This window comes from Drosophila pseudoobscura, chromosome 4 (genome assembly GCF_009870125.1).
Source record: "Drosophila pseudoobscura strain MV-25-SWS-2005 chromosome 4, UCI_Dpse_MV25, whole genome shotgun sequence".
NCBI lineage: Eukaryota > Metazoa > Arthropoda > Insecta > Diptera > Drosophilidae > Drosophila > Drosophila pseudoobscura.
This window is the reverse complement of record NC_046681.1, coordinates 15,349,952-15,375,037: the sequence shown is the minus strand read 5'-3', so window position 1 is coordinate 15,375,037 and position 25,086 is coordinate 15,349,952. Positions and strand designations below refer to the sequence as shown.

At 41.9% G+C, this 25,086-nt stretch overlaps 1 protein-coding gene across 6 annotated transcripts in view; it reads right to left on the bottom strand.

The window, feature by feature from the left end:
• Window positions 1–25,086, bottom strand: part of LOC4816150 (uncharacterized) — a 38,869-nt gene that overhangs the window by 9,054 nt on the left and 4,729 nt on the right. For 3 of the 6 annotated variants that reach the window (XM_033379417.1, XM_033379418.1, XM_001355803.4), the window contains exon 2: window positions 20,475–20,765. The exons of 1 other annotated variant lie outside the window; for it this stretch is intronic. In XM_033379417.1, coding sequence (XP_033235308.1) covers window positions 20,475–20,765 — 291 coding nt within the window. Of the gene's footprint in view, window positions 1–4,256; window positions 4,421–20,474; window positions 20,766–25,086 lie in introns of those variants that run through there. 2 more of the 6 variants (XM_033379420.1, XM_015181494.2) reach the window with 1 other exon arrangement.

Sequence of the window (25,086 nt, the reverse complement as noted above, 5' to 3'; positions counted from 1 at the left end):
TGGGGTATATTGTATATCTATGCCTCAGCTGTTTTGTACTCGTAAATTCTTTTATGAAAAAAAAGCCAATTTCCCACGGAAAGAGAGGGAGAAAGCTGGAGAGGCACTCCACTCTCGAGGTGGAGAGCCCCCCATGATTAATGTTGCTTTAAAAACGCTGCCACTTGCGCCACTTTTCAACCCCACACACACACACACACACAGCTACTCCCTTGCCCCCCTAACAGTATTCTCCCCCCCACAGTACCTTCCTCGATTCTCTCTTCTGCCATAAATTCTGTTGGTTGTTGTTCTGCGGTTTGTTGTTTTGGCTTTATGAGCATTAAGGCAATTTATTATCCAACCATAGTGTTATAATATTTTACATTAACAAATGTGGCATGGCAGCAGGCAGCAGATCCTGCTCCTGGGCTTATCCTGGGTAATTATCATGTATCTGAATCTGTAGGTGGTGGGGATTACACCGAGAGGTAAAGGAAACAAAGGAAATCAAGTAGAGATTGATTGAAAAGGGATTCAGAAGGGAATCGATTAGAAAAGATACTTTCAATAAGGAAATATCTATCAGATACGCTGCCAGGTAAAACTGATTATCTTTTGGATACATTATAACTAGATAAATTCCATCATGGTTGAATGAAATACAACCAGAAACAAATGTAAAAACGATCCCAGCATCTGTTGAATCTTCTTCGATTTTCTTTTGCCAATAAAACTGTATTTCCCTATGAAAACAATCATCAAAAGCAATAAAACAATAGGCAGATACGATAGGCTATGCCAACGATTTGCTCGATTCGATTTAATAACTCAATTTTTGAACTTTTAAACGCAGACGGAACCCCAAAGGCCAAAAGCGAACGAATATTTCAAACAATTCAGAGTCATAAAAATAGCAAAAACGAATCCGAATCGAATTGAATCGAACGGATTGGATTGGCTTCACCGAAAACTTAATGAGATGCTCATCAAATGCCCAAAAGGCTAAAAGCCAGAGTCCACAAAAAATCCATCAAAATGCTAACGGGTAGTTTTATTTGCGATTTGACAAAAGCGTGAATCGAAAATCGAATTATAATTGAGAGATAGAGGGACGGAGAGACAGAGAGACGGAGAGAGACTCCCCAAATCTGGTAGCAGCAAAACAATTTCTGCCGAAAAATCTCTTTTGCCAAATACCCGAAACGAGTCAATAAATCTTTGGGGCTGCTAAAATTGAAGATACTTTTCGTGCTTTATCGGGGCCGTGGCATCTATCCTATCCTATAAATGGAATGAAGTTCTTAGCCAGTTTTCTGGCCGGTTCTGGTCCGAAATTAATGTTAGTCACGAGGCAGGCACAGACAAAAGGCCAGACAAAAAGCCAACTTCCAGCTCAATATGGTCAAAACAGAGAGCAGAGAGAGAGAGAGGAGGAAGAGGAGAGAGTGGCAGAGCAAGGAATCTGTGGGGATAATTCTCCAGTAAAGGGGAGGAAAGGGTAAAAGGGAAGACCGGTATAAAAAACTTGGCTTCAAACTTAATTTGGCGCATTAAAAACTATTGTTAGAGAAAGAAAGAGAGAGAGCCACAGAGCGGGACAGACAGAGAGAGAGACATAGAAAAACGTGCAGCAGCCATTGCAGTTAATGAGGAAAATGAGTTTGCTTTTCCCCCTTCATCCACCCCCCACATTTTTGTGGGTGGAAATTGCATTTCGTTTTCTAGCTGGAGGATGTATTCATTCATTTTCGGGGGTTTTTTTGTTGCGACCGGTTTGGGGTTTAATTAAATGGAAAACTGTGTCAAAACAGTGGCTAATGGGGGAAGTAAGGGTCTTAAAAGATAAAATGTACTTCCTTTTGAGGTTTTAAGAGGGTTTTGTGGGTTACTTTTGTCTAAGAACAAGACAGTTCTGGGGCTTAAATTAATGTAGAGTGAATAACGTCATAAAATTGCATTCTTTGAAGCTTATGGAAGATAATTGAGTATCTTCTATAGAAATTCTAAACAAAACTGAGTTCCAGAGTTAGTTTTCCATGCCAAAATCTTAATTTTTTCTCTGCATCTCGGGCTCTCCTTTCAAAAAGCATACTAAATCCAAAAATTCTTAATTCAACAACATGAAAAATCTTTGCTCCAGCTCTAGTGCCACAAAGCCCCATATCATTGTTATCTTTAGGCGTTTTGCTGTGGCCCCTAAGACCTACCTCTATTTGCCTTCCATTCCGGGCACTATCTCTGCCTTCATTCTGCTACCTATTTATTCTGTCTGCTATTTAAAGATACTCTACTCGCATACGAACATATCTTTATCATTGTTTAAGTAGAATTTAAATGAATAATAAATGTATTTTTAATTAGGAAAGCACACAGATACAGATACAGACACAGAAACAGATACAAGTGCAAATGTTGCAAAGTCAGAATAATTTTTGGAATAATTTTGGTTTTTATTTGATTAATTTCGAGATTGTTTTTATAGCGCGCACCAAAGGCAAATTTGTTGCAGTTTTTTTCTGTAGGTCTTTTGTGTTTTTTTTCTCCTGTTGCAACTTTCCAAAATGATTATATAACTTCAATGTCATAATGCCCTCATTTTCAATTGCATTTCGTGTCATTTTTTGTGGAGTCTCAGTCTCTCTGATCGTTGTGTGTGTGTGTGTGTGAAAATTTCAACAATTTGCTGAAAATTCCTCCTCTTTGCAGCAGAGTTGATTATTTATGCTGGGGGTTTTACTCTCTTACGAGTATAATATATTTCTGGTATTTCTTTTTGATTGTGCATTCAGTTGGGGCCTTATATAATTACCTGGCCAGCGAGCCAGCCAGCCAGCCATCGAGCCAGCCATCGAGCCAGCCAGACCAGACCCCTTTTATGGTGGCTTTTAATTGAGGTTGCACTGCCAGATACTCGTACAATACCATCTCTTGATGGATTCACACCCAGTTTTTTCTTCTGGCTGGTTTTTTGGTGCCTCGATGATGCCCACACAGAGAACACAGTTCATGTGCTGCAGACACTTTTGGTCTCTGATTTCCGCCAACACCCATTCCCCAATCTCCAATCTCCAATCTCACCGGAGAAGCCCAACCTCTCATCATCCGTTTTATTGGGGGCCTGCCTCTATTAATAGTCATCAAAGTTGAGTGATTTATGGCGGTTTCCCTTCGAGTAATCAGCCAATGCCAATGCAAAATCTCATACATTGCTCATATCATCAAAAAAAAAGATGTAAATTCAACCAAAAATCATGTCTATCTGGGGTTCTTTTAGGAGTACATACAGTACTCCTACATTTATCAACAATTATATGCTTTATTTCCGTTTGGCCCCAAAGATACGGCCCTCGATCCCCATAGGCAGCGTTTTTGGGCATGTCATTTGCCTGGCCGGAACGTGATGAAAATAATAATTGAAAAATTATAATTTTATGCTTTTTGTGTACTAAATTATGCTTACATTTTGTGCGTATTTTTTTATTGCGGTGTATACTGAAAGCATACCTTTTGGGAAGAGTCAGAAAATACCTAACAATAAAGGCAGATAATAAGAAACTTGATACTAAAAAAAGTGAAAATCTAAAAGATATTTCATTAAGATACAATCCCCTCTATCCACAAAAACTTTATTAATCATCGGCTCGAAATAATTAATAACCAAAAAAGTGGCTCTTTCGAAACAATTGAATGGCGCAAAAAGTATCTTTGAATAAAAAAGTATCTCGAAAAGGCAGCAGCCACTAAAGTCAATGACTTTTATAACTTTTTTAATTTAATTATGGAATGAAACTACTGCACGGCGGAGTTCAGTGAAAAGAACACACAAAGTGAAAATCTCTGTGCAACAGCTGGAAAAGTAAAGGGAAAAACGTAGGGGAGAAAGGGGGGGAAGAGAGGGGAAACTAAGAAAAGTTGGGGGACTGGGAGTTGGGGTAAAAATGTGAAAAGGTAGAGCCTGCTTTTTATTTAATAAATATATATATTTTATACCCTCTTTTTGTTGCCAGTTGAGAGCACAGCAAGTATTTATGACTTTTGCCGGGACGGAGAGGAGGAGGAGGAGGAGGAGCATCAAAAGAGAGAAACAGAAACAGACTTTTGTTTGAGCAAAAGTCAAATATAATCCGCAAAATGAAAATGAAAATTCAATTTGCCAACAAGACATGTTGAAACAATTGGCAAAAAACACACACAGAGGAAAACCCGTCCAAATGTTTGCCTTTGGAAAGTCAACTAAAAAAGGAGTTGGAAAGGTGCGCTAATATTTGCCTTACCCAATGCCAATCCGTAGAGAAAATCATATTTGCCGGAGTTTAAAGCTGTTTTAATATTGTATCTTTTTTCACGCACAAAAAACGGATAAATATCTGTATCTTCGACGATCGAACCGCACACCGAGCCGCTTCAACGGCCATTGACGACTATTTCGAAAAAAAGTTCTGTGCCGTTGAGCCAAAGATTTTCATGACAGAGTAAAACCGCCGCCCAAACATTTCTGTTTTGTGTTTTTTTTTTGTTGTTTTTTCTTCCAACATTCACATATGGCAAAAACAAGCCCAAGTCTCTGTTCGAGTGTTTTCGTATCTGGGTATCTGTATCTGCATCTGTGTCTGTGTGGCATGAGCACATGCAAAAAGTATCTGTGTGGCTGTGGCACAGGCACATATTGTCGCCTATCGTCTGCCGCGTGACGTGACACACATGTGGGCCATTCTAAGCAGATTTTCTGCCGCTGCCTCTGCCTCTGCCTCTGCCGTTGCCTCTGCCGTTGCCGTTTTGCTGTTGGCCAAACATGTGCCTACGGTTTTTGGCTTTTATGGTTTATGTGTTAATAAGGCGACCTTCAAGACGCACCAAAGAGCTGCTGAAATCTCGGCTTCTGCTGCTGCTTCTGGCCGGCATTCGATGTGTGCCAATGGATGGGCGTGTGGTAAATGAATAAAGAATGAGGGCCAACATCAAAGAACATCAATTTGTGGCCAAGTTTCATGGGAATTTATTCAGGAATTTAGTAACGAAATTCGACTGAATTCTATATAGTTTCGGGATAGTTTTTCTTTGGCATCTATAAATCACACTTTTTCTCAGGCAATTCCCTAACCCAATGACCTTCTCGTCGTATCTATTATTTGTTTCTCTTCTGTCTGTCAAGCTGCGTTCGTTCTCCTTTCAAATGCACTTTGTGAAAACGATTCGCAATGGGGAGCCCCCCCTCTTCCTGCATCTGAATAAAATTTGAAGCAAATCGAAAATCTCAAACAGAGAGGCAGGAGTTCCTGCAGCGCCAGAGAACAAGAATTTGTGATGTTTCTCTCGTGGCTTCTCGGAAATATTCATCTTCATCATCATCATCAGTATGACGTTACGCGTTAGAGGTGGCCCTGGACGCGCCAGTGGGTCTGCCAAAAACAACGAAAAAACAAAAGAGTTTTCAGCATTTCTGTGCGCCATGTGTGCAACGAAAAGGGAAACGAGAACAGGAACCACAGCAGCAGAAAGGGAAGCAGAATCAGCAGCCCTTGAACTTGGGCCGACAGGCAGGAAGTGTTGGTCCATTGGCTGTCAGGGCCTAAATGTTCCGCCGCTGGCTTTTGCCTCAGTTTTTTGACAGGGTATGATAGAGGGTACTAGGACTTTGAGAGCAGGAAAGAAACTTTCGCTTGATGGGAGGGAATGTATTCGTATTAGAGCATGAAAGGTACTACATAAAGCTTTGATTACTATGGAAATTTCCATTAAATATGAATAAGGAGGAAAAGGTTTAAGTCTTATACTTTAAATTGAAAATTCCACACAAATCCAAGCCCTACTTCCACTTAAAGAATGAACCTTAGTTCTACCAATAATATTTCATTCAAAGATCGCCAAAAATAGGGCTGCAGATGGTTGAATCTATTATAAAATACTTTTCCTCAGCTTAAAGAATCGTTGTCTACAGGTTGAAGGATGTTTTCAATTCTCACGCTTCCTCCACATAGAGTATTCCATCTTCTATCTTCCCTTGTACTAAAAAATTCCCTCTCTTGATTTATTTTAAAAATTCTATGCATATTTTTGCATAGCACTCTCGACTCTCCTTCCTTCCGCCAGCTTCCTTCCCCTGTGACGTTGATGATGGCGTCATGGGGTCTCCTCGATAAAAAAATCATGTGGTTCTTGCTCTCCTCGAGAGATGTAAGGTGTTGCAATTGATGTGGCAGCCCCGTCCCCCTCCCCCCCCCTCTCTCTCTCTCTGTCCTCTGTGAATGTGTATCTTTGGAATACTCGTAGTCGTATCTATTAGCCGCAACTATGTAAGGTCACGCCTAGCATGAGACCGCCCCTAAAAACAACACCATTCTCACATGCTGTTTGCAGTCCAACTTTGTATCTAGATACGCGCACAACATTCGGAATGTGTGTGTGTGTGTGTGGCAGTTGCCGCTGCCGCTGCTGCCTGATTATGACATTCAACATGAACACGTAGCGAGAGTGCAACACATGCGAGCGACAGCCGCTGTTCCCTGTCGTCTCTGGTATTTTCTCTGTATTTCTGTATTCTTTTTTGGTATTTCTGTATTCGCATCTGACAGCAGGAAAAACTGCAAGACAGCGAATTTTCTGCGACTTTTCTTTCCTGCTGCTACATTGTTATGGGAAAAGATTTGATGTACTCTCCCTCTTGACTCTGGAAGGGTGGCTGTATCTAGATACAAGTTATGGCAGGCTATTAGCAACAGAATCAAGTGGCTTAAATATTGGTTTGATCTTGCCTGGCATTACACACAAAAGCGTTAGATTCTTCGGTTGAAACTCACCTGAAAATACACAAAAAGATGGAGAAATTTTCGATTAATTACTTGGAAAATTCCTAAAAATTTATCTAGAGCTATAACAAGCCAGAAAAAACCTCGAAAAATTGAATTAGAATTGAGAGCTTAAGAAAACATGTTTATAGATCATAAGACAACGGGATTATTGCCCTATAAGTAGGGTATAAGTCGTGCCAAGCAGCTTAAGCATCTAATTGAAGGAAAAGCTTCTCTTAAATTGAAAATCGTATACAAAATATATGTAAATGTATTATATTTCTCGAAAACGAAACACCTGCAAGGCCACTAAATGCATTTTATGATTATGTTATAAATCTTTCAGATATACAAATATCTCTCTTGACCAATCCAATCGGAACAGAGGCGTGAGAGAGCCAGAGAGCGAGCCAAAACAAGTTCTATAGTAAAAACAAAAAATCGAGTGGGGTTCAAGTCAAGTGTGTGCCAACCGACATAGTTGTCTGTAGAGCTGTTAGATACCCTGTATTTGTAGAGAATAAAGGGTATATTGACTACAAGGGAAACTATATAGCAGGAAAGGGGTGGCATTTACGGGCTCAGAGAATGAGTGGACTCCTATACAGCTTTAGCAATCGAATGGATGGTTCGTCTATCCATATATCTCTCTGTATATAACCCTGTAGCTCAAAGACTATAAAAGCTATATCATTGAGCTTTATGTTGGTTTAAGATATAGTTATTTTCTACCTAAATGCCAAAATTCATCTTCATTGGATGATTATTACTATAATATATAGAATACTATACTTTTTCCTTACTTTCTTTTCCTTTTAATAATCTCCTTTGGATACAAGGTATTTTCTAGTCGATCATTCACTCCCAGCATTCTTTCTCGTTCTCAATTTTGTATCTCAAAGTGTGGGCGAACGAGTGACAACCAGACAGACAGAGCGCGAATGACACTCGCGGTTTCTATAAGGTCAGGCATTCACCGGAGTCTGTCCGTCCGTACGCACCGCCTCAGACCGTGGCATGAGTAATAATTTCTTAATTGTCACACTAAACATTCAACAATTAACAAAATACAGTGTATAGGGGATAGTTTTTCCTCTAATTTTCATGGGGTTTTCAAGTGCAATAATCTGTTGTGTGAAATTCGCTGTTTTCTCCTTGGTATTGGGGGTTTATTTGCGGCTCGCTTGGCTGCCTTTAATTGTTTATGTAAATTAGAATATTGTTTTATTTATTTTCCACCCTGTTGTTCGGCTGATGAGCAATTTAAATACAGCTCGCGACGACCGACGGCGACGACGACGACGACGACGAGGAAGTGAATGGCGCAGTGTACGCGACCGAATACGCGAGTATCTGTATCTTTCAGCTACTTTTAGCGCACACTGATTCACGGATTCACGAACACGCGGCGGTGGAGGCACAAACAAAGGTGTGAAGTACATTAGCCAGTGAATATTAACAAGATTTTTGTTAACATCAAGAGGCTTGGCCCGGCTAAAAAAAAACCGCAAACCTGAAGCCTGAACCCAGCCTGAACACTTGACTCTTTCCCCCCAAAAACTCCGCACAAGCTTACGAGTATCTTTCGGGTTGTCAATCTGCTGTTTGGACCATCATCAGCCGTCTAGGGCCAAAGTTCGTTCGGATGCGGTCATTCATCAACGGCAAATGGCCTCCTCTTAGCCAAGTTTTTGCTGTTTTCTCACTTTTGTCTAGACTTTCATTTGATTGAACGCTGCGTTAACTAACTGGCAGATGACGAGAGCTTCCCTGCCATCCAGTGCCCTCCTCCATCCTCTCCGTTGGTCAATGCTTCAATTAAAATTGCTGTCAATCATTTTTGCGTACGGTTTTCACACTTTTTTTCGGCTCTGGCTTTTATGGCTTGTTATGATTAGCCGAAAGGTGAGGCGGAGGGCTAAATGGGGGATATTTTGACACTTGAATGATGGCTCGGTTTCGTTGGCTGAAGCTGATAAGGAAGAGGGGAAGTACATACTCGTATGTGGCTTAAAGGCTTAAAAGGAAGGCTCTATAACTTCCCTTTGGGATTTCTATACCCGATAATCGTCTCGAGATTATTGATCACTGAGTATCCATGGGTGTCTGCCTCTCGTTCGCACATTTTCACCCTCCCACATCTAAGATCTCGTATCTTTTTGACCATAAACAATAGACAAACGCAACTCTGTTCACTTTGCTGGCCTGCCCACAAGACCCAAGACCTGCCCCTCTCGGGCCGTGAGAACTATGCCAGGTGGAGGGCCCATTGTCATTCAAAAGAGAGGGAAATGTGTGCGTCTGTGGGGGAAACTTTTGCACTACTTTGAACCATTTTTCTTGTGCAATTATTTATAATAGCAGCCAGGTTTCAGGTAGAACGAACTCCGCACCAGACCTACAACCAGTAGCCAGAGTTCATTAGGGTTAATGCATGCCAAAAAAAAAAGAAGAGATTCAAAAGAAAGACCCATCCCATCCTGTCCCTTCCGATGTCCCTTCTGAGTGAGTGAGTGAGCGCCGGCGGGATATGGCCTGTCGCCTGCTGGCACCTGCTGCAGTTCTTAGGAAAATGTCCCCCTCGATTGTGGCCTGCAGGTAGGCGAAGTGATTTCCACAGAGCCCTCTCTTTGCTCTGTTTATAAATAATTAAATTGCAGAAAAGTTGCGCTCGTTTGTGGGTGGCTATTGATTTTTAGAGGGGGGTTGCAGGGTGGGTGGCCTCTGACCCAAAGAGCCGCTCTGCAGGCGATCAAAGACATGCCATTGTGCACTTCAGATGTAGATGTTCCAACAGAAGTCTTACATGTGTTCTTCGTTCCGGTCTTTTACTTAAAGAAAGTCTCATATTTCCAACGACATTCGTCTGATTAGCATAGAAGGACCCTCCACCGAAGAGAGAGAGACGTGAGAAATATCTACGAGCAAGTCTCCCTTCCTTCTGCCTCCCTTTACGATGTGCTAATGGGCGGTAAATATTTTGTAAGCTCCATTGATTTTCATGCATATTTCAAGTGGGTCATGTACTCGCGTCTAACAGAAGGAAACGAAGAAGCCACCACCGAATGGATGGCCAGCCCCAACACTCACACTCGCACTCACACGCCGAATGAATGCTGAATGATGAATGGTTTGTGTCTGCATGTGGAAGTCAAGTGGTTTGATGTACGAGTGCTGTAAGCAGGTTCTTCTGTTGGGTGTATCTTACAGATGTATCTTGCATCTTTTAGGTGTATAACTTTCCTTCGCTTGACAAGCACTTCCCGACTCATAACCTGCTCTTAATTTAGCCACAAATTCATAATTAATAGATAGATATTTTGTTTTTTGTTTATTTTTTGCAAAACTTGTTGCACTTTCCGCCAAATGAAAATGAAAATGAAAAGCTGCTCGAAACGTGGAAAAGTGACATTTGCTGCGGAAAACCGCTTTAACCACTTTTGTCCTCAATCTTTTTCGAGAGTGAAATCTTAAGGAAAAACTAGGAAAACAAGTGCCACCTTGCCCCCAAAAGAGGATACTCCGCTTCGTTCCTCTCCTCTCCACTGGTTGTCATCATCATTAACCGTGGGGCAGGGGGCAGGGGGCAGGGGGCAGGGGGCAGTGGCAGGGCCACAGTCTTTTGTCATTTTTATCACACAAAAGGAGGCTGCACAAAAGGCAGGAAGAAGTTGATGATAAATGAAATTTTTGCACTAAGGAGGCCACAACTTTTCCAAGAATGGCGGGGGACGGGAGGGAGGGAGGGGGGGGGGGGGTGGTTTCTCCTCTATTATTATTGTAATTTTCAAACAAAACACGCACACACGTCTTTGGTTACAGTTTTGGCCATTGGCCAGAGAATGCTTTGGCTTTGGCTTTGGGTTTTGGCCAAAAGACGGACAGACGAACGCCATGTGTGATTGATTGTAATTGAGGTCTTGGTAAAAGTTGTGTCTGTGTCAATGTCAAGGAGTGAAAAGAAATTGGTTCACAGACACACACGCACGCACACGGAAAATGCTGTTTGACACTTGAGAAGAGTTTTCCATTTGAGATTCTTTCAATTGGAAAATTCTACGGTAAAGATATAGGCGGAGAGTGTTTTGTAGAGGGATCTGAGCCAAATCTCTCGTCTAAATTTTCTAATTACCTTTGGGCTTTGCTTCCTCCTTGACCCTCTCTTTCAGAGAAATGTACAGCGCCATCTAATTAACACAGAAAACCCCCACAGACCAGCAGACCACCAGACACCAGACGAAACTAAATAAATAAAAAATATAATTAAGCCCGCTGCCCCCTTAAAAAAATATATATATAAAACTAAGCAGAGAAGAGAGTGGAGTGGAGTCGGGTTTTCTTTTCGTTTCACTTGCGAAAGCGGCAGAGAAAAGCCAAAAGTTTTCGGGGCTTGAAATTGAAGTCGGATTCGGATTTCGTAATGCTTTTTTTTTTCGTCAAGAAAAAAAGAGCAGCTCGAAGCTTGAATGCGAGCACTCATTAACACGTTTCCCAAATGGGGTTCAAAGACATTTTGGCCAAATTATGAAACACAAAACCCCTTGAAACCATTTGGGAAAGTTTTCTGTCGGGGGCCATGCTATCTGTTTGGAAATGTGTCAGAGAATTATGAATGAAATCTGGGGGGTACGGCGGTGTAGGGGGGGAGGGGGGGTGTAATCATAACAATTGCCAGCTAAAACAATGCCAAAATGGGGCAGCAATTTGTATCTTTATCACAGTTTTTGTATCTTTCAAGTAGTTTAAAAACAGGAAGCATTGGGAGGAGGTGGGCCTACACCCCCCTCCCCCCAGTCGAGTGTCTTTGAACTCTGGTTTGTTGGTGTATCTTTAAGATGCGTTTTCTAGCTTAAAATCTCTCTTCGGTTTGGTTTTTGTCTTTCGTTTAATTAAAATGTGCCATAAGCGTGAATTTTAATGAATTTAATTGTTCAAACAACAAATGCTTGCATTCCGCGGAGAGCAAATATCTTGCAGATACATTTGGTCTGGCATTCGCCTTATCTAACCGAGACAGAAATGTATCTGTAACAATTAGCCATCCCACACGCGTGGCTACTCTGTGTCGCTGACTAATTGAACCGGCAATTAGATCTCTCGTCTCTCGAGCGAAAGTATCTCTCGGGTTTTTGTATCTGTTTTTATTTGCCATAAATTTCCATAACGCGTTACTCATTCACAGAAATCGAGAGCGGGCGAGAGAGAGACAAAAATGAATCACCCACCGGACTGATCTGGCCATATAAATATATATAATATAATATATATAATATAGCTACAAATGTATCTACGTATCTGGCGAAGTTCACGCTGACGCAAGTTCATTCAAGAAATATTTCTGCTTATTACGAATTCTGTTTTTTTTTTCTTGCCAAAAAAAACTGTTGCAGATACGTGATTTGTATGCAAATTGCAGGCATTTTTAATGATATTTTTTGTTGCTTTGTTGATTTTTTTTTTTTTAATAAGCAGAAATAAAACTGTATCTGATGGATGCAAATTACTGTGTGTTGTGGCGGCACCGCCACTGATGCTGTCCGAGTGACATTGCAAAGCGTTAAACATTGAAAAATGCCTGCGGTTTGGTATTTATGGAATACCATTCTCCCATTCTCCCGTTCTCCATCTCTCCAGCTCTCCAGCTCTTCAGTTTCCGTCCATTCATTTGTGGTCTTTGCGAGTGAATAAATTTCATTAATGTGGCCAATCGTAAAGTGGACAGCGCTTCACCGATAGATAGAGGGATACGATAGACTTCCCCCAACATCGACATCGTGAAATGCATATTTTATAAAACATTTCCATTGTTTTTTATTGTCTGCTTTAACGGTTAGCGGTTACAGCCGAAGAGTTATGCAATTTTGATTGAAATATATTATGATTTATATATTTTTGGAGACTCGCAGAGGTAGAGAGATGTCCAAAGAGCCAGTAAATGATTTTAAATGAGTTGCAATATGCATTGGTTGTCAAGGAAGGGGTGTACCATTGAGATATTTGCTTGCGCGTCATGCAGCAGCTCACCTCGGTTGTGGTTTGGCCTTTTTTAGTTGAGTTTTTGCGAGACAGAATTTCCTAAAAATAAATCTCCATCTATTTCCTTTAGTTTTTGAGTCTTAGGCCTCTAGTAATCTCCTTAACTTCATACAGGAACTACTTTCAATTAAATGTACAGATTTCCCAGTGTTTCCTTTTGGGTAACTGTCAGCCAATAGACCGGAAACTAGTTTTTGTTAACAATGAAACACGTTTCTATAAACGAGAGGTAGAAAAAAGTGTCACTATGGGGAATTTATTACAACATTCCCGCACATTTAATTAATACTCAAATGGAACAAAGTGTTGAAAACACATTCCACCAATAACTTGCAACAAAACAAGCCTTCTGTAATCATCAACCAATCATCACTGTTTTCTTGCCTAATAGGTTTTCCCTCTGGAAATATAAGTATCTTTTTTCCCCACTTTAATATTTCAACGCAACATCAGGCGACTGTCAACACTTTTCCCCCCACTTTCCGCTCAATTGTCATTTATTTTTGGATCTACTCGCGGTAGAGTGTCATTCTTCATTTAAAGAGCTAATTTCTATGGATTTTTTTTTAGCAAAATCATCTGACATTTGACTTTCAAGTTAAGTGCTGGCTCTGTGGCTCTCTGTGTGCTGCAATCCCTCACAACTCGTGCCATTTAAAAGTTTTGTCATTCTAATGGAATTCCGAATTCTGAAAGTTCAACTTGGAGATTTTTCGTGGCTAATTTAAGGGCAAAGAGAGCCACCACCAACCACTCGGCGGTTGCCTTGAGGGTAATTTAGAGGCATTGTTCTTTTGGGCTCGTCCTCCCATGTTCTCCCTGTGGGCAATCTCTTTAGTCGTCTAACAAGCGACCCACTAATGAGCGTCATGGCATGCATAATGCAGGGCAGAGGCAGAGGCAGAGCCACCCAGAGCCGCCCACTACACAAGTACGACTATAGCTACTACGAAGACGAGTAACATAATCGCTGCTGTCAAGTGCAGCGCTTCGAAAGGGTGCAAAAAGATACCAAGATATGTACTTCCTTGTCCACAGTCGAGTGCGCCCACTGTACAGTGTTGAGTGTACATCCAAGCAAACTAATGACAATATCAAATTACAGACAAAGTGAACAGCACAAGGAAAATTTGCATGACACACTTTGGGGCAGAGACCAGAAGAGAGGCTGAAGAGTGGCTGACAGGTCTGTTAAATCCTATCCTGAGCTGTCCGCAACTTTGGCTGTTTCCCTGGCAGTTTGTCAACGAAGTTGTTAGCCACAGTTTCTCTTGGCTTACACAGAGAAAATGAAAGTAATTTGCAAAAAGAGCCACCGAATCTTCTTCTTTAATCAAAACACAAGATACACAAAGAGAGACAGACAGAGAGATACAGAGAGAGAGAGAGAGAGAGAGAGACAGTCTCATGTGAAAGTCACTCACTCAATGAAAGTGTGTCCGAATCGAAATGAAATCAACTTTGAAATTGGCTTAGTGGATCGTTCGTTCGTTCGGTGGATGGATGGATGGATGGATGGTTAATTGAAATGCCAGAAGATACGAGAGACTACCAGAGAGAATACGAGAGAATCAGAGAGCTGTCTCCTCTACCGTCCATAAGGAAATGAATTATGGTTGCTGGTTGGCTGATCTCCAACTTTGGGGCCGCTGACAAATGATCGAATTACCCCCAGAGATTATCTCGGGGAACTCGTTTTCTGTTACGGAAAGGAGCAGAAATATGGTTGACAAATTTCCGCATTCTAAAGATTGCTCTTTCGATCTAGTTCCTTATAAGATAAATCCATAAAAGCACTCCATTTGCCTCAACAATTTCCTCATTTCCCATGGGATACCCTTCAGCCTCTCGTTACTGTGAAGCACCTCTTTTTGGAGTCTTTTCTTTGCCACAAAATGTACTTCCTGGATCGTACTTATCGCCGGGCCCCGCCCATTAATTAATCAAAAAATAAACCCAGTAAAAAGATGCACGCGAGGTGCATTCCCTTCCCGCCCCCGCCCCCGCCCCCCCCTTCATGCGACTTGCGACTGATTGCAGCTGAAGTGCTTCTTACCTCAGCGATTACTCACGCGGTAATCGAAGAGGGTAATCGAATGGTGGGCTACTTACTGACGTCACGGGAGCCAGAGAGAAAGAGAACTTCGAGGAGAACTTACCTACAAAGAGATGGTAAAAAGAACGGGAGAAGAATGTGAGTAATTTATTGAAGAATTTAATGGGAAAATATACATAGCAGATCACCAAGCGGAACCAGAATTTATATACGATGTCTATGGGATGTGAAAGTGTGGGACATTTAATTGAGTGCGAAATTATTAATACCATATTTTTTATAGAGGGGTGAAAGAACTCTTCCCAGACACACAGAGAGGAAGGGGTGATGGGGGGGCCTTAATTACCCAACAGACGATGAGATATGTCTACTTCCTATAGTCCCCCTCCCATAGATCACTCTTCAGATCATTGCACTTGAGTGTCTGGGGATAAGTGAGAGGTAATTAGCATCGAAACCAAACGATTTGGTCTGTGAGGATGGGATACTTCTTCGATCTTCGAGAGACCTCTCTCTCTCTCTCTCTCTCTCTCTCTCTCTCCCATGGCTGCATCTTCCGATGGCATGCCACAGCGCATTGTGACCCTGGGATTGATGGAAAACAAAGCCAGTGCATTGTCTGAGGGCCCTCGATGAGAGAGTGGCGTCTGTTAATTGGGGGCTTCTTCGCGGTACCACAACTTTCATAATTACTAGAGAAGGAAGGCCTCTCTCCCGCTTGAAAGGCGGAAGTTGTGGTGTGCTAACAAGAAGAACATACACCCATCCACAATCTACCTTCAGTCATTCTCTAGCCGAAGGTCTTACTTCCCAGTCATCGCCCCATAAATAACTCTACGCGTAATTCCGATTGACAGGCGAACAACTTAAATGTCGCCTCTAAAAATCGGCCCACAACCAAACAGAAAATTCAATAATAAATAAAGTAAAACGAAACTTGAAGTAATTTTTCCTTATATGGTGGGTCGCCAGCCAAAAAAGGTTAAACTATTTTTTGTGGTGTGTTTCAGCGCGTGGCCAAAAAATACAAAACTTGGACACAAAAATTTGTATAAGATTTTGGTTTTATTTTCGTGGCTGGCATCTGGCATTTGGAATTGCATTATCTTTGGAGTTTTATCTTATCTGAAAGATACAGCAGATTACGTCACCGAGACCTGTTCTATTCTGGGCGGCAGGGGGAGTTGCAAGTGGAGCAATGGGGGGGCTTGGGCCTGGGCCTGGGCCTCTAGGCTTTATGTAAACTCTTAAGTGATTAAGGTCACGCCGCTAATTAGAGAAGAGAAGTGAAGAGAAGACCAATAAGTGAATGTGGGTGGAAAAACTTAATGGAGGGGAGTACGAGGGGGCGGTGGGGGCAGTACTTTGAAGCCGCGGTGGAGAGAACTCTAAAGTTAATTCTGAAAAAAAGGTCTCAAAACTCTGTTAGAAGTTCATCGGAAGACCCGAACAATGGATCTGCCTTTTTCCTCCTATGCTAACCAAATCGATTTCAATTAAATATTTACAAGGCTCAGTAACATGTGGCATGCCACACTGCACACATAATGCAATGCCGCTCGCTCCACCTGAAGAGTCATCAAAAGGTAAACAGAATTAATATCGCCAGCTATGGGCCTGGGCCTGCGACCAATTCAACTGTCAGATGTCGCAGAAAATAAAAGGAAAACATTGATTGCCGAAATGCAACAAAGCGAGGAGCACTGTAGGGGGCACACATGGTTTCCACTCGGACAATTGCACCAAGGGAATGGCCGAGGCAGAGGCCGAGAGGCTCAAACAGCGAGGAAGTCGGGCAAATGTCCGGCAGCGGCACAAGTGGAAAGAGAAAACCCAGTAACAAATATCCAATAACCAATATCAATAGCCATGGCCAATGCATTGTTCTCCCTGCGATCCCAAATGACAGCTGCTGGCTGCTGTCCAGGATTCCAGATTCCAGATTTCAGAGCCTTTTGTTGCCAATTCTTCAAGCCTCAACAAAAAGTACTTCCGCTGTTTTTGGGATCGATTTTTAGTGCTGATTTATACGAGAGATATATCCGAAGAGTAAAACGAAATCCTCGCCAGAAGGAATATCAAATATGAAGTAAAGAAAAATGGCATTGAATTGTGATTTTCCTACGTTATTTTACTGCACTTTTTTCCAGTCCTCAGTCCTGTCTCTACTCCCATTATATATTGCCTTTTATATAGACTTTTTTTGTGCTGATGCGGTGACTGCATTATGGGGATATTATTCCCTCTTTCCCACTCCTTTGCTACTCCACTCCTTTGTCTGCCATTTATCTTCCTTGCGGCCTGCGGAGTCTTTGCCTCTGAAGCGCCTGAAACTTGTTTGCCTTTAGGGGCCTTTTCTTTTCTCCCTCTTTTCCTCTGGGTCTCCCCCTCGTGCTCTATAAATCGAATCATGTAATAGCAAAAAAAGGAGGGACTTTTGATTGATATCGCTTTAGCCATCGCTTTATGTAAGCCAAATGCCTCGAACCGCAAAAATTTCATTAACTTTTAGCAGCTGATGCCAGCAGACACAGCCCCAGCCGATGCCATAATTAATAGTCCAGTCTCCACATGGAGTTTCCATATTCTTTTTCGCATATTTGATGCAGGGGCTGGAGGGGGTCTAGGGCTGCCTTTGGAGCCAAATTGTTGTATAATTACATAAGCAATTTACAGCACATGCGTGCTGTCCGCCACGGCGGACAAGAGAGCCCTTCATCTAAGAGCCCAAAGAAGAATTCTTAATTCTTTATTCAGGTTTTCTTTTAGGTTTGCTCTTAGCTGAAAGAAATCTAACATCCATAAAGGGTTTATTCAAAGGCATTTGGACCTTTGTTCTTGAGATTCTTACGACAATGAAGCTGGGATCTTGAAAGATCTGTCACGAAAGCCATAATTTTAGGGATTCTCGAATGATTTCCAGTTTTTTAAAGATCATTATAGGAGGTATTTATGTTAGAAGTGCAATAATCGAATGAATCGTTGATGAATGAATGATCAATAAAAACCTGTATTTCTCAAAATTTAATTCTGAAAAATGTAATCCAACTTTTAAACCGATTTTATGCCGAAACTCTGAATGAAAACATATTTCGAAAACGAGTATTTGTCTATATCTTCATTAACCCCACATCTATAGAATTTTGCACAGAAAAACTATGAATGGAATCAAATACATATTTCGAAAACCAGTATTTCCCTGAATTGTTATATATAATAATATTTTTTAATTATTGACAGAAGCGCAAAAATATTATATACCCTACCAAAAGTAAGTATTAACCACTATTTACTAAGAAATCTACTAAAACGTCTACTAATAACAGCTTTTATATGTATCCAGATGTCATCACTTGTGAATAAGTCCCATATATAACTTCCTATACCAATGACCCACTTGTATCGTTTATTTCTCATTTGCCAGGCCGCACATTATCAATCATACTCGTACAATAATTTCCCACTTAGATAAACACAGCAACAAACAGCTCTCTTAGACCACTCGATAACGTCTTGAGTATTTTCCGCACACTTTTCCTGTATTTTCCAAGTTTTAGCTTTAGCTTTTTGGACAGCCCATTAGGCAGAGGCATTCTGTGCATCAATCAGTGTTAGAGGAGATGAGACGAGAGGAAAGGCTGTCCTTTTCTATCATGAAATGAAATTGAAAATTACAGAGTAGATCGCCACAGACAGTATTGGAGAGCTTCGCTTTGGATTCACTTTGGAGTCGCTTTGGAGTCGCTTCGGAGTCGCTTCGGAGTTGGAGATGGAGTTGTGTTGTGCTGTGGTGGGGTGGGGTGGGGATTGTGCTTGTAACAGACTGAAAAACTGTAAACCGGTTCAAGATCGTTGCGCATGGATCGGAGGAGGAAAACCTGTCCAGCGATTCGCTCTGCCTCGCCTCTGCCCCGACAAACGGGCCATGAAGACAATATAATGAGACTCCAAGACGAAGACTCCATGCCGTAGAGCGGCAGAGCAGAGGCCCATAGTCCATTCAATGGCGCATCAATTATGTTAATGAAGCATCGAATGTGTCTTGATATTGAAAAAAAAAGACACAACAGACACAGCAAAAAACAGAGGTTGTACAGGTTTCTGGCCACAACAAAAAGCGGCAAGCGGCCGGCTTTGGTTCAACTTTTAGCCGGTTTTTCCTTTGTTTGCCGGCTATCCCTCGGCCTCAGCCTCCGCCTCTGTTTCTGGATTCTCTGATATAGATTCAACCGAAATGTCAGCTGGTGAGACAATGAAACATCAACGATCCGATCCCAAAATGCAATTTGCATATTGCGACCTTTGGCAGCGGCAACAGCACACACCTTCCCGCCACTTCACGCTTTTCCCCCCACCTACTGATGGCTCTGATTCTTGGCTTACATTCCATCTACTGTCCAAACGATACTCCTGACCCTGATGCTGATTTATCTTGAAATTTATGACAGCCTCACGTAGCTGGCATTAAATATTTAGCTACCCCCCTCCCCCTGCCCCTACCCCTGCCCTGCCATCTGCTGTAAGTAATCGCCTGGTAAATATTGTGCTAAGGTTTTTATCCATCAAATGCCATGCAAAATGTCAAACAAAAATTTGTTGTGCTGTGGCTCTGGTCACCCTTTTGGTGGGTTGTATGGTTATATATATTTAAAGTGGGGGTTAAACTATAGAAAACTGATGTTTAAAGTGGGGGAAACTGCTGTTGTTGCTAGGGGGAGCCATGGCTATGGGTGGTTGAATCAAATAAGTGTACAACGACAACAGTAGAGACTCGAAGGGAAGGGCCTTCGATCTTTGTAGATTGTTGTGGAGTGTCTTTTTCTTTCGATCAGAGATTATCTATGCTACCTCTACCAAACACCTCTATTATCTTTTGTATTTTCTGTCTTTCACTTGAAATCTTGCACTGTTTCCCATCTCTAAATGGCTTGCTATCCAAACTCTCCACAATTTTCATTGTATGGAGTCTCCACTGTACTCCTCTTGTACATTTACTGCCATGTACTTGTAGTGCATGGCTAAACCCCGCCATAAAGCCCCAACTTTTGCATGCTTCACTCTGCTGCAAGTTATGGTTCTATGATTTTGTGCTGCACAAGAGTTTCGAGGGGAGTGCGTGGCCTGGCCTGGCGTGGGTTGGATTGGGGGTTGGGGGGTTGCCTTGGTAAAAAAGTCAATTGCCTGGCATTTGCCATGTCGTTGGCTTATGAAGATTATGATTATTATTATTATGATTATGTTTATTGCATTCATACGATATTTCTTGTGCATTTAATGCAACGCTGAGCTTTGAAGAGGATTTTCCCTCGGAGGGGGTGCATAAAAGTCAGGCAAAAAAGGAACGCTTAAAATATTGTATAATAAAAAAATCATCAAAAATCCATAAAACCATTAGCCAAAAAAAAAAGATCATTAATTAACGTAATAGAGGCTTAAAATAGATTTGTGGGAATTTGTGGAAGGTGCCAAAAAGAAATTCAACAAAAAATCAAAGCGAATATTCAGCCATTTCTACATTTGTTTGAGAGCCAATGAACCAATCGAAATCCAAAACCATGCCAGTATGAATCTAAGGTCTATAGCTATATAGAAGATACGGATTGTGTTCCTACCATATCGGGCCTGAAGTACACCTGTTGCGTGTACATTGAGCTTTTCAGGGAGGACGTCCTGTCCGGGAATAGAATGCACTTCCCAGGCATTCCCTGGCCCGCTGTTGTTGTCGTGCCGCCCCCTGTGGGCGTCATATTGGGATGTGGATGTGGATGCAGATGCGGGCGGGGATGCGGGGATCCACCCACATCGGTTTTCTGGGCCGTCAGGCTGCTCGTCGAATTGACTTTGGAGGCGTGCGATAGGCGTTTCATATGCGTCCACATCTGATGCCAGGGCGCCGTCTCTTTCTAAATTGTTTTTTTTTTGTTTTTTTTTGTCGACGTTTATGGGAGTTTTTCATTTGTTTTTCATTCGGGGGCAGGTTGTAGTTTATTGTAGTTGTGGTTTTTGTGTGGGGGGAAAAGGTAGAAACAAGGGGCAGGATTTGAGTATATTTGAGTATATTTTTGTTTTCGGAGTTTGTGTCGTTGTGGGTTGGGGTGGGGGGGAGGTACGAAAAAACAGAAATAAATGGAATTTATTGTCAATTAGATTTTTGTTGTTGCCAATTTATTTGTTGCGAAAACTAAAATACAAATATATATGTAGTTTTTTAATCGTTTTTAATTTTTAAGAATTTTAAATCATAGAAATTGTCATAGAAATATAGGGTTTATGTGGTATAATTGTGGAAGTAATCATCATTTATATATCAGGGGGTATTTAAAGTAGGGTCTTCAATGAATATTCATTTTCTATGAAGTCTTTTAGGTTTAAAAATCGTATAAATAGGGTTTATATCGTGAGGGTTATCGGTTAATCGAATAATACATCAAAAGAAAAGATCTTTCGGATTTAAAATTTGTATATTTCCCGAAAATTTCTATATTAATTCTATAGTAAAATTTGTATATGTATATGTAAAATGTTTTTTATTTCCACTTTAAGAACTTTATAGTTTTCCCTTATTGTTTTCCTACCACAACAGATTTTCCACCGTCCCAAGAAGATGGATTCATGCCCTTCCCCCCTCATAATTTCTGCTGCTCCGACGGGGGTGTCTATGGCTCTAGAAATCCATACAAACGCCGCACGCACTTAGCACCCACTCAGCACTTGCAGCCCCTCCTCTCCTCTCCACGCCACTCCCCTCCACTCCACACTCTCGCCCTTTCAAAAAACTATGATGTCATACTATGTGTAGAAGCCACACGCGTTAACCATTTTAATTTTATTTGCCTTGTGCCTGTGGCTGTGCTTCAAGTCCCTCCCCCCCTGCTCGCTGGCCCCCCCTCCGATTATTACAGGGTATGATGTCAACGATTCTGGCCATTCGAACGGTCTGGCTCCTCATTGCCGCCACCACGGCGCTGTGATTTAAAGAATTTCCTAGATAAGAACTGAACAGACCAGAAATCGAAATAAACAGTGTACTAGCAGACGCCGGCCCCGGGTGTTTTTGATTAGCTTTCGTAGCAATTATAACAATTTGCACCGATAGCAGGGGATGGTTGACTAATTTGTGATTCGCCAAATGAATTCATATTCCGAAGAAAATTTATGAGAGGGCTACTGGGTGTTGAGGTAGGCACACTATTAATAGGAATCGATCCATTCCTGTGCACAAGTTGAGTCATGGGACAGGCAGAAAACTGGGAAAGAGAGTGTTTTTGGGGGGGGCAGAATGAAGGATCTCATGGAGTAGAGTTGGAGATTTGTAGGAATGCATTACTCTCCTCCCATTACTCATCTCCCTGTGGCAGTGCCAGTGCAAGTTGCAGCCACTCCTTTGTCCTATTAAAACCTCATAAAAAGCCATTAAGCCAAGGCTGTGGACAACACACCTTCCATCCCCCCCCTCCCCCAGCAGCAGCAATCCCCTTAATCATCCCTATACCCATTATCATCATCATCATTATCTTTTTATCAACTCAATTTATGGTTTGGTCTGGTATGGGGTTCGAGGGGGAAATCCCCAATGCGGTCGCTCAAATGCATTAAGAGGTTCGTGCCCTTGCGGTTGGGTAGGGGCAGCTGATGCCTCTTCTATGGGGCATATCCTCCAACGTATGGATACAACCCTCACTGGCTACCGCCCCTCACTCCCCATTTGTGGCGCACACGCAACGAGCAACGAGCAACGAGTGTGGTGCGCCCCCTAATCAAATGAAAACAATTTCCGTTTGTCATGCCACAACAACAACAACAAGAAACGGTTGCAACAACGAGGCAACAACCCTCCCAAAAAAGAAAAGAGTAAAGTGCAGGCAGAAACAAGTAGAAAAAGAAGGGGGCTATGGAAGCCGAAGAAGGAGATACTCTAACATACCCTAAGATAAGGAAGGAGATATGTAGATACTTTTAAAGATCTCACAGATCTAGTGAGCTTGCTTTTGGGCTGTGTTTCAGTCGGAAATGCATCGAAATTTAGGTCTTGAAAGAGACATCGCCTGCAGGTCTTTAACGAATATAAATGTATCTATACATTAAAGTATCTAAAGTATGGCAAACCTCTCTTCAGAGGCGTGAGACCCTCTAGAAAAAGTGTACAACAGCTGAAGGAACGGAAGCAATGAAAATGGTCAAGCAGGCAGGCAGGCAGGCCAGCAATTTGTGGCCCCTCCAAAAGCCATGTATCCATGTATCTGTATCTACGCGTGTGCTGTATCCGTATCTGTGTTTGGGTTTCAGTTTTAGGTTGTGCCCCACTGACGTAGGCATGGTGCATGGGGCACGGTCATGTATTTGTATTGTTGTTCCGCTGTTGCCATGACCCCCATGGCCCCTGCATGGCCGCCCCACCATCCCCCCCACCCCCTTTGTGCTGTGACTCTCTTTTCAACGTATAAACAATTCATTAAAACGGGAAATGGCAATTATAAAGAAATTATACACAAAAAAAAGGAAAAAAATGAAACGAGCAAGAGCAAGAGCAGGAGCGCATGAATAAGTATGAATAAATGTGTTGCAAGTACGCAGAAAGGGGCATGAAAGAGGGGCGTGCCATGCCAGAGCCAGCCTCAGAGATGGGACCAATATTAAAGATGATTTCAGCAGCAGCAGCAGCAGCAAAGCCCTAAGTGAGGCAAGAGGTGGTGCATGCAACAGACAACCCCCCACATTGCTGTTTGGGAAACAAATGCCTGCCTTACTCACGCATGCAGCTTGCCACAGCAGCGGCAGCACTGTGCATCATTCGACTGCATCTGCCTCGTTTGGTGGCATGCCTCGTTTAACTCCAAGTGGCGGGTGGAGCGCGGGAGTGCGCTTAACTCAATTGCATATGCAACAGCAACTGCAGCAACTGCAACAAACTGCAATCTTGACTGTGTGGCATGCAACATGTTGATGTAATATGCAAATTGTTTGCATTGTTTTTGAGAGATTTTTCTTAAGAAACATTTCTCCACCCCGGCCGCCCCTGCCCCCCTTTTAGCTAAATTCCACAGAAAAACAACAACACTGCCAGCAATTGCTGTCGAGGAAAATGTGGAAGCTGTGGAAAAGCTGGGAAAGCCATTGCACAAATGGTTATAGAAGTAACTGTCGGTTGGTCGGATGTTCTGGGAAAATCTAGTGGAAAAATTGCATTAAAATTTGTCGACTAGAAAGTGGTACAAGAAAATGGGAGAAGAATTTGTGGAAAATTCTTAAAAATAACACGGAAAATTGCCACTAAACAAAAGTTTAAAATGGTTTTTATCTGTTTATATTTCATTGGAGAAAGATTCCATATTTCCTTATTTTTCGGATACATTTTCTCATATTTTATGATAAATTTTCTCTAATTTTTTCACAGTTTTGTTTGCGTTTGAAATTTATGAAAAAATACTCTATTTTCGAGGCACTTTAAACAGATCTAAATGCACCATATGTTTCTCCCTAGATGCTCCTACAATATGCGATAGATAAATATCTGGAATTTGCTGGAGCGGCCACCCCCCCCCCCAAAACAAATTGAACCATTTGCTGCGTAACACATTTCTGGGGATCATCTCTCTGATGGTCGGCTGACCTTTAACACTTTCCATACTTCAGGCATCCCCTGCTCTACATTCATGCCACCTCCCTCGCCATGCAGCACTTAATGCAATGAGAGAAGAGCCACTGCAGCTGTGGCAAGTGGCTGGTGGCGGTTGGGGTGCGGCGGTGCGGCGCTGGCGATGGCTGTTGACTTTAGTGGGTCACTGTGCAGCCGCTTAATTGTAATAAATATCACTTTACACAGTCCAACATAAATGAGATATCACTTTACACCGTAGAACCAAATTGAGATGCAGACAGCAGCCGCAAGAACATCAAAAAGAACAGCCGACACAAGCCGATGGGAGAATATGAAGAAGCTCTTTAAAGAGCTTTAAAGAGCTAAAAATTTGAGATAAAGATACAATAAGCAGAAGCTAGGTTTTGGGATCAAATGTGAAGATACTCTTTCAGATCTAACTTCTAGGCTCCTTTGGCAGCTTTAGTTCTTCGCTTTGGATCATATTTGGCATAGTTTTGAGCCCTTGTTTAATGAAATTTGTATTTTGATGGATGTTTTCTATGAGAGCTTTATGAAAAGAGTATTGTGGTATGATTTTGATAAGTGTGGAAAGAGTTACGCGTATAAAGAACGATCCACAACCA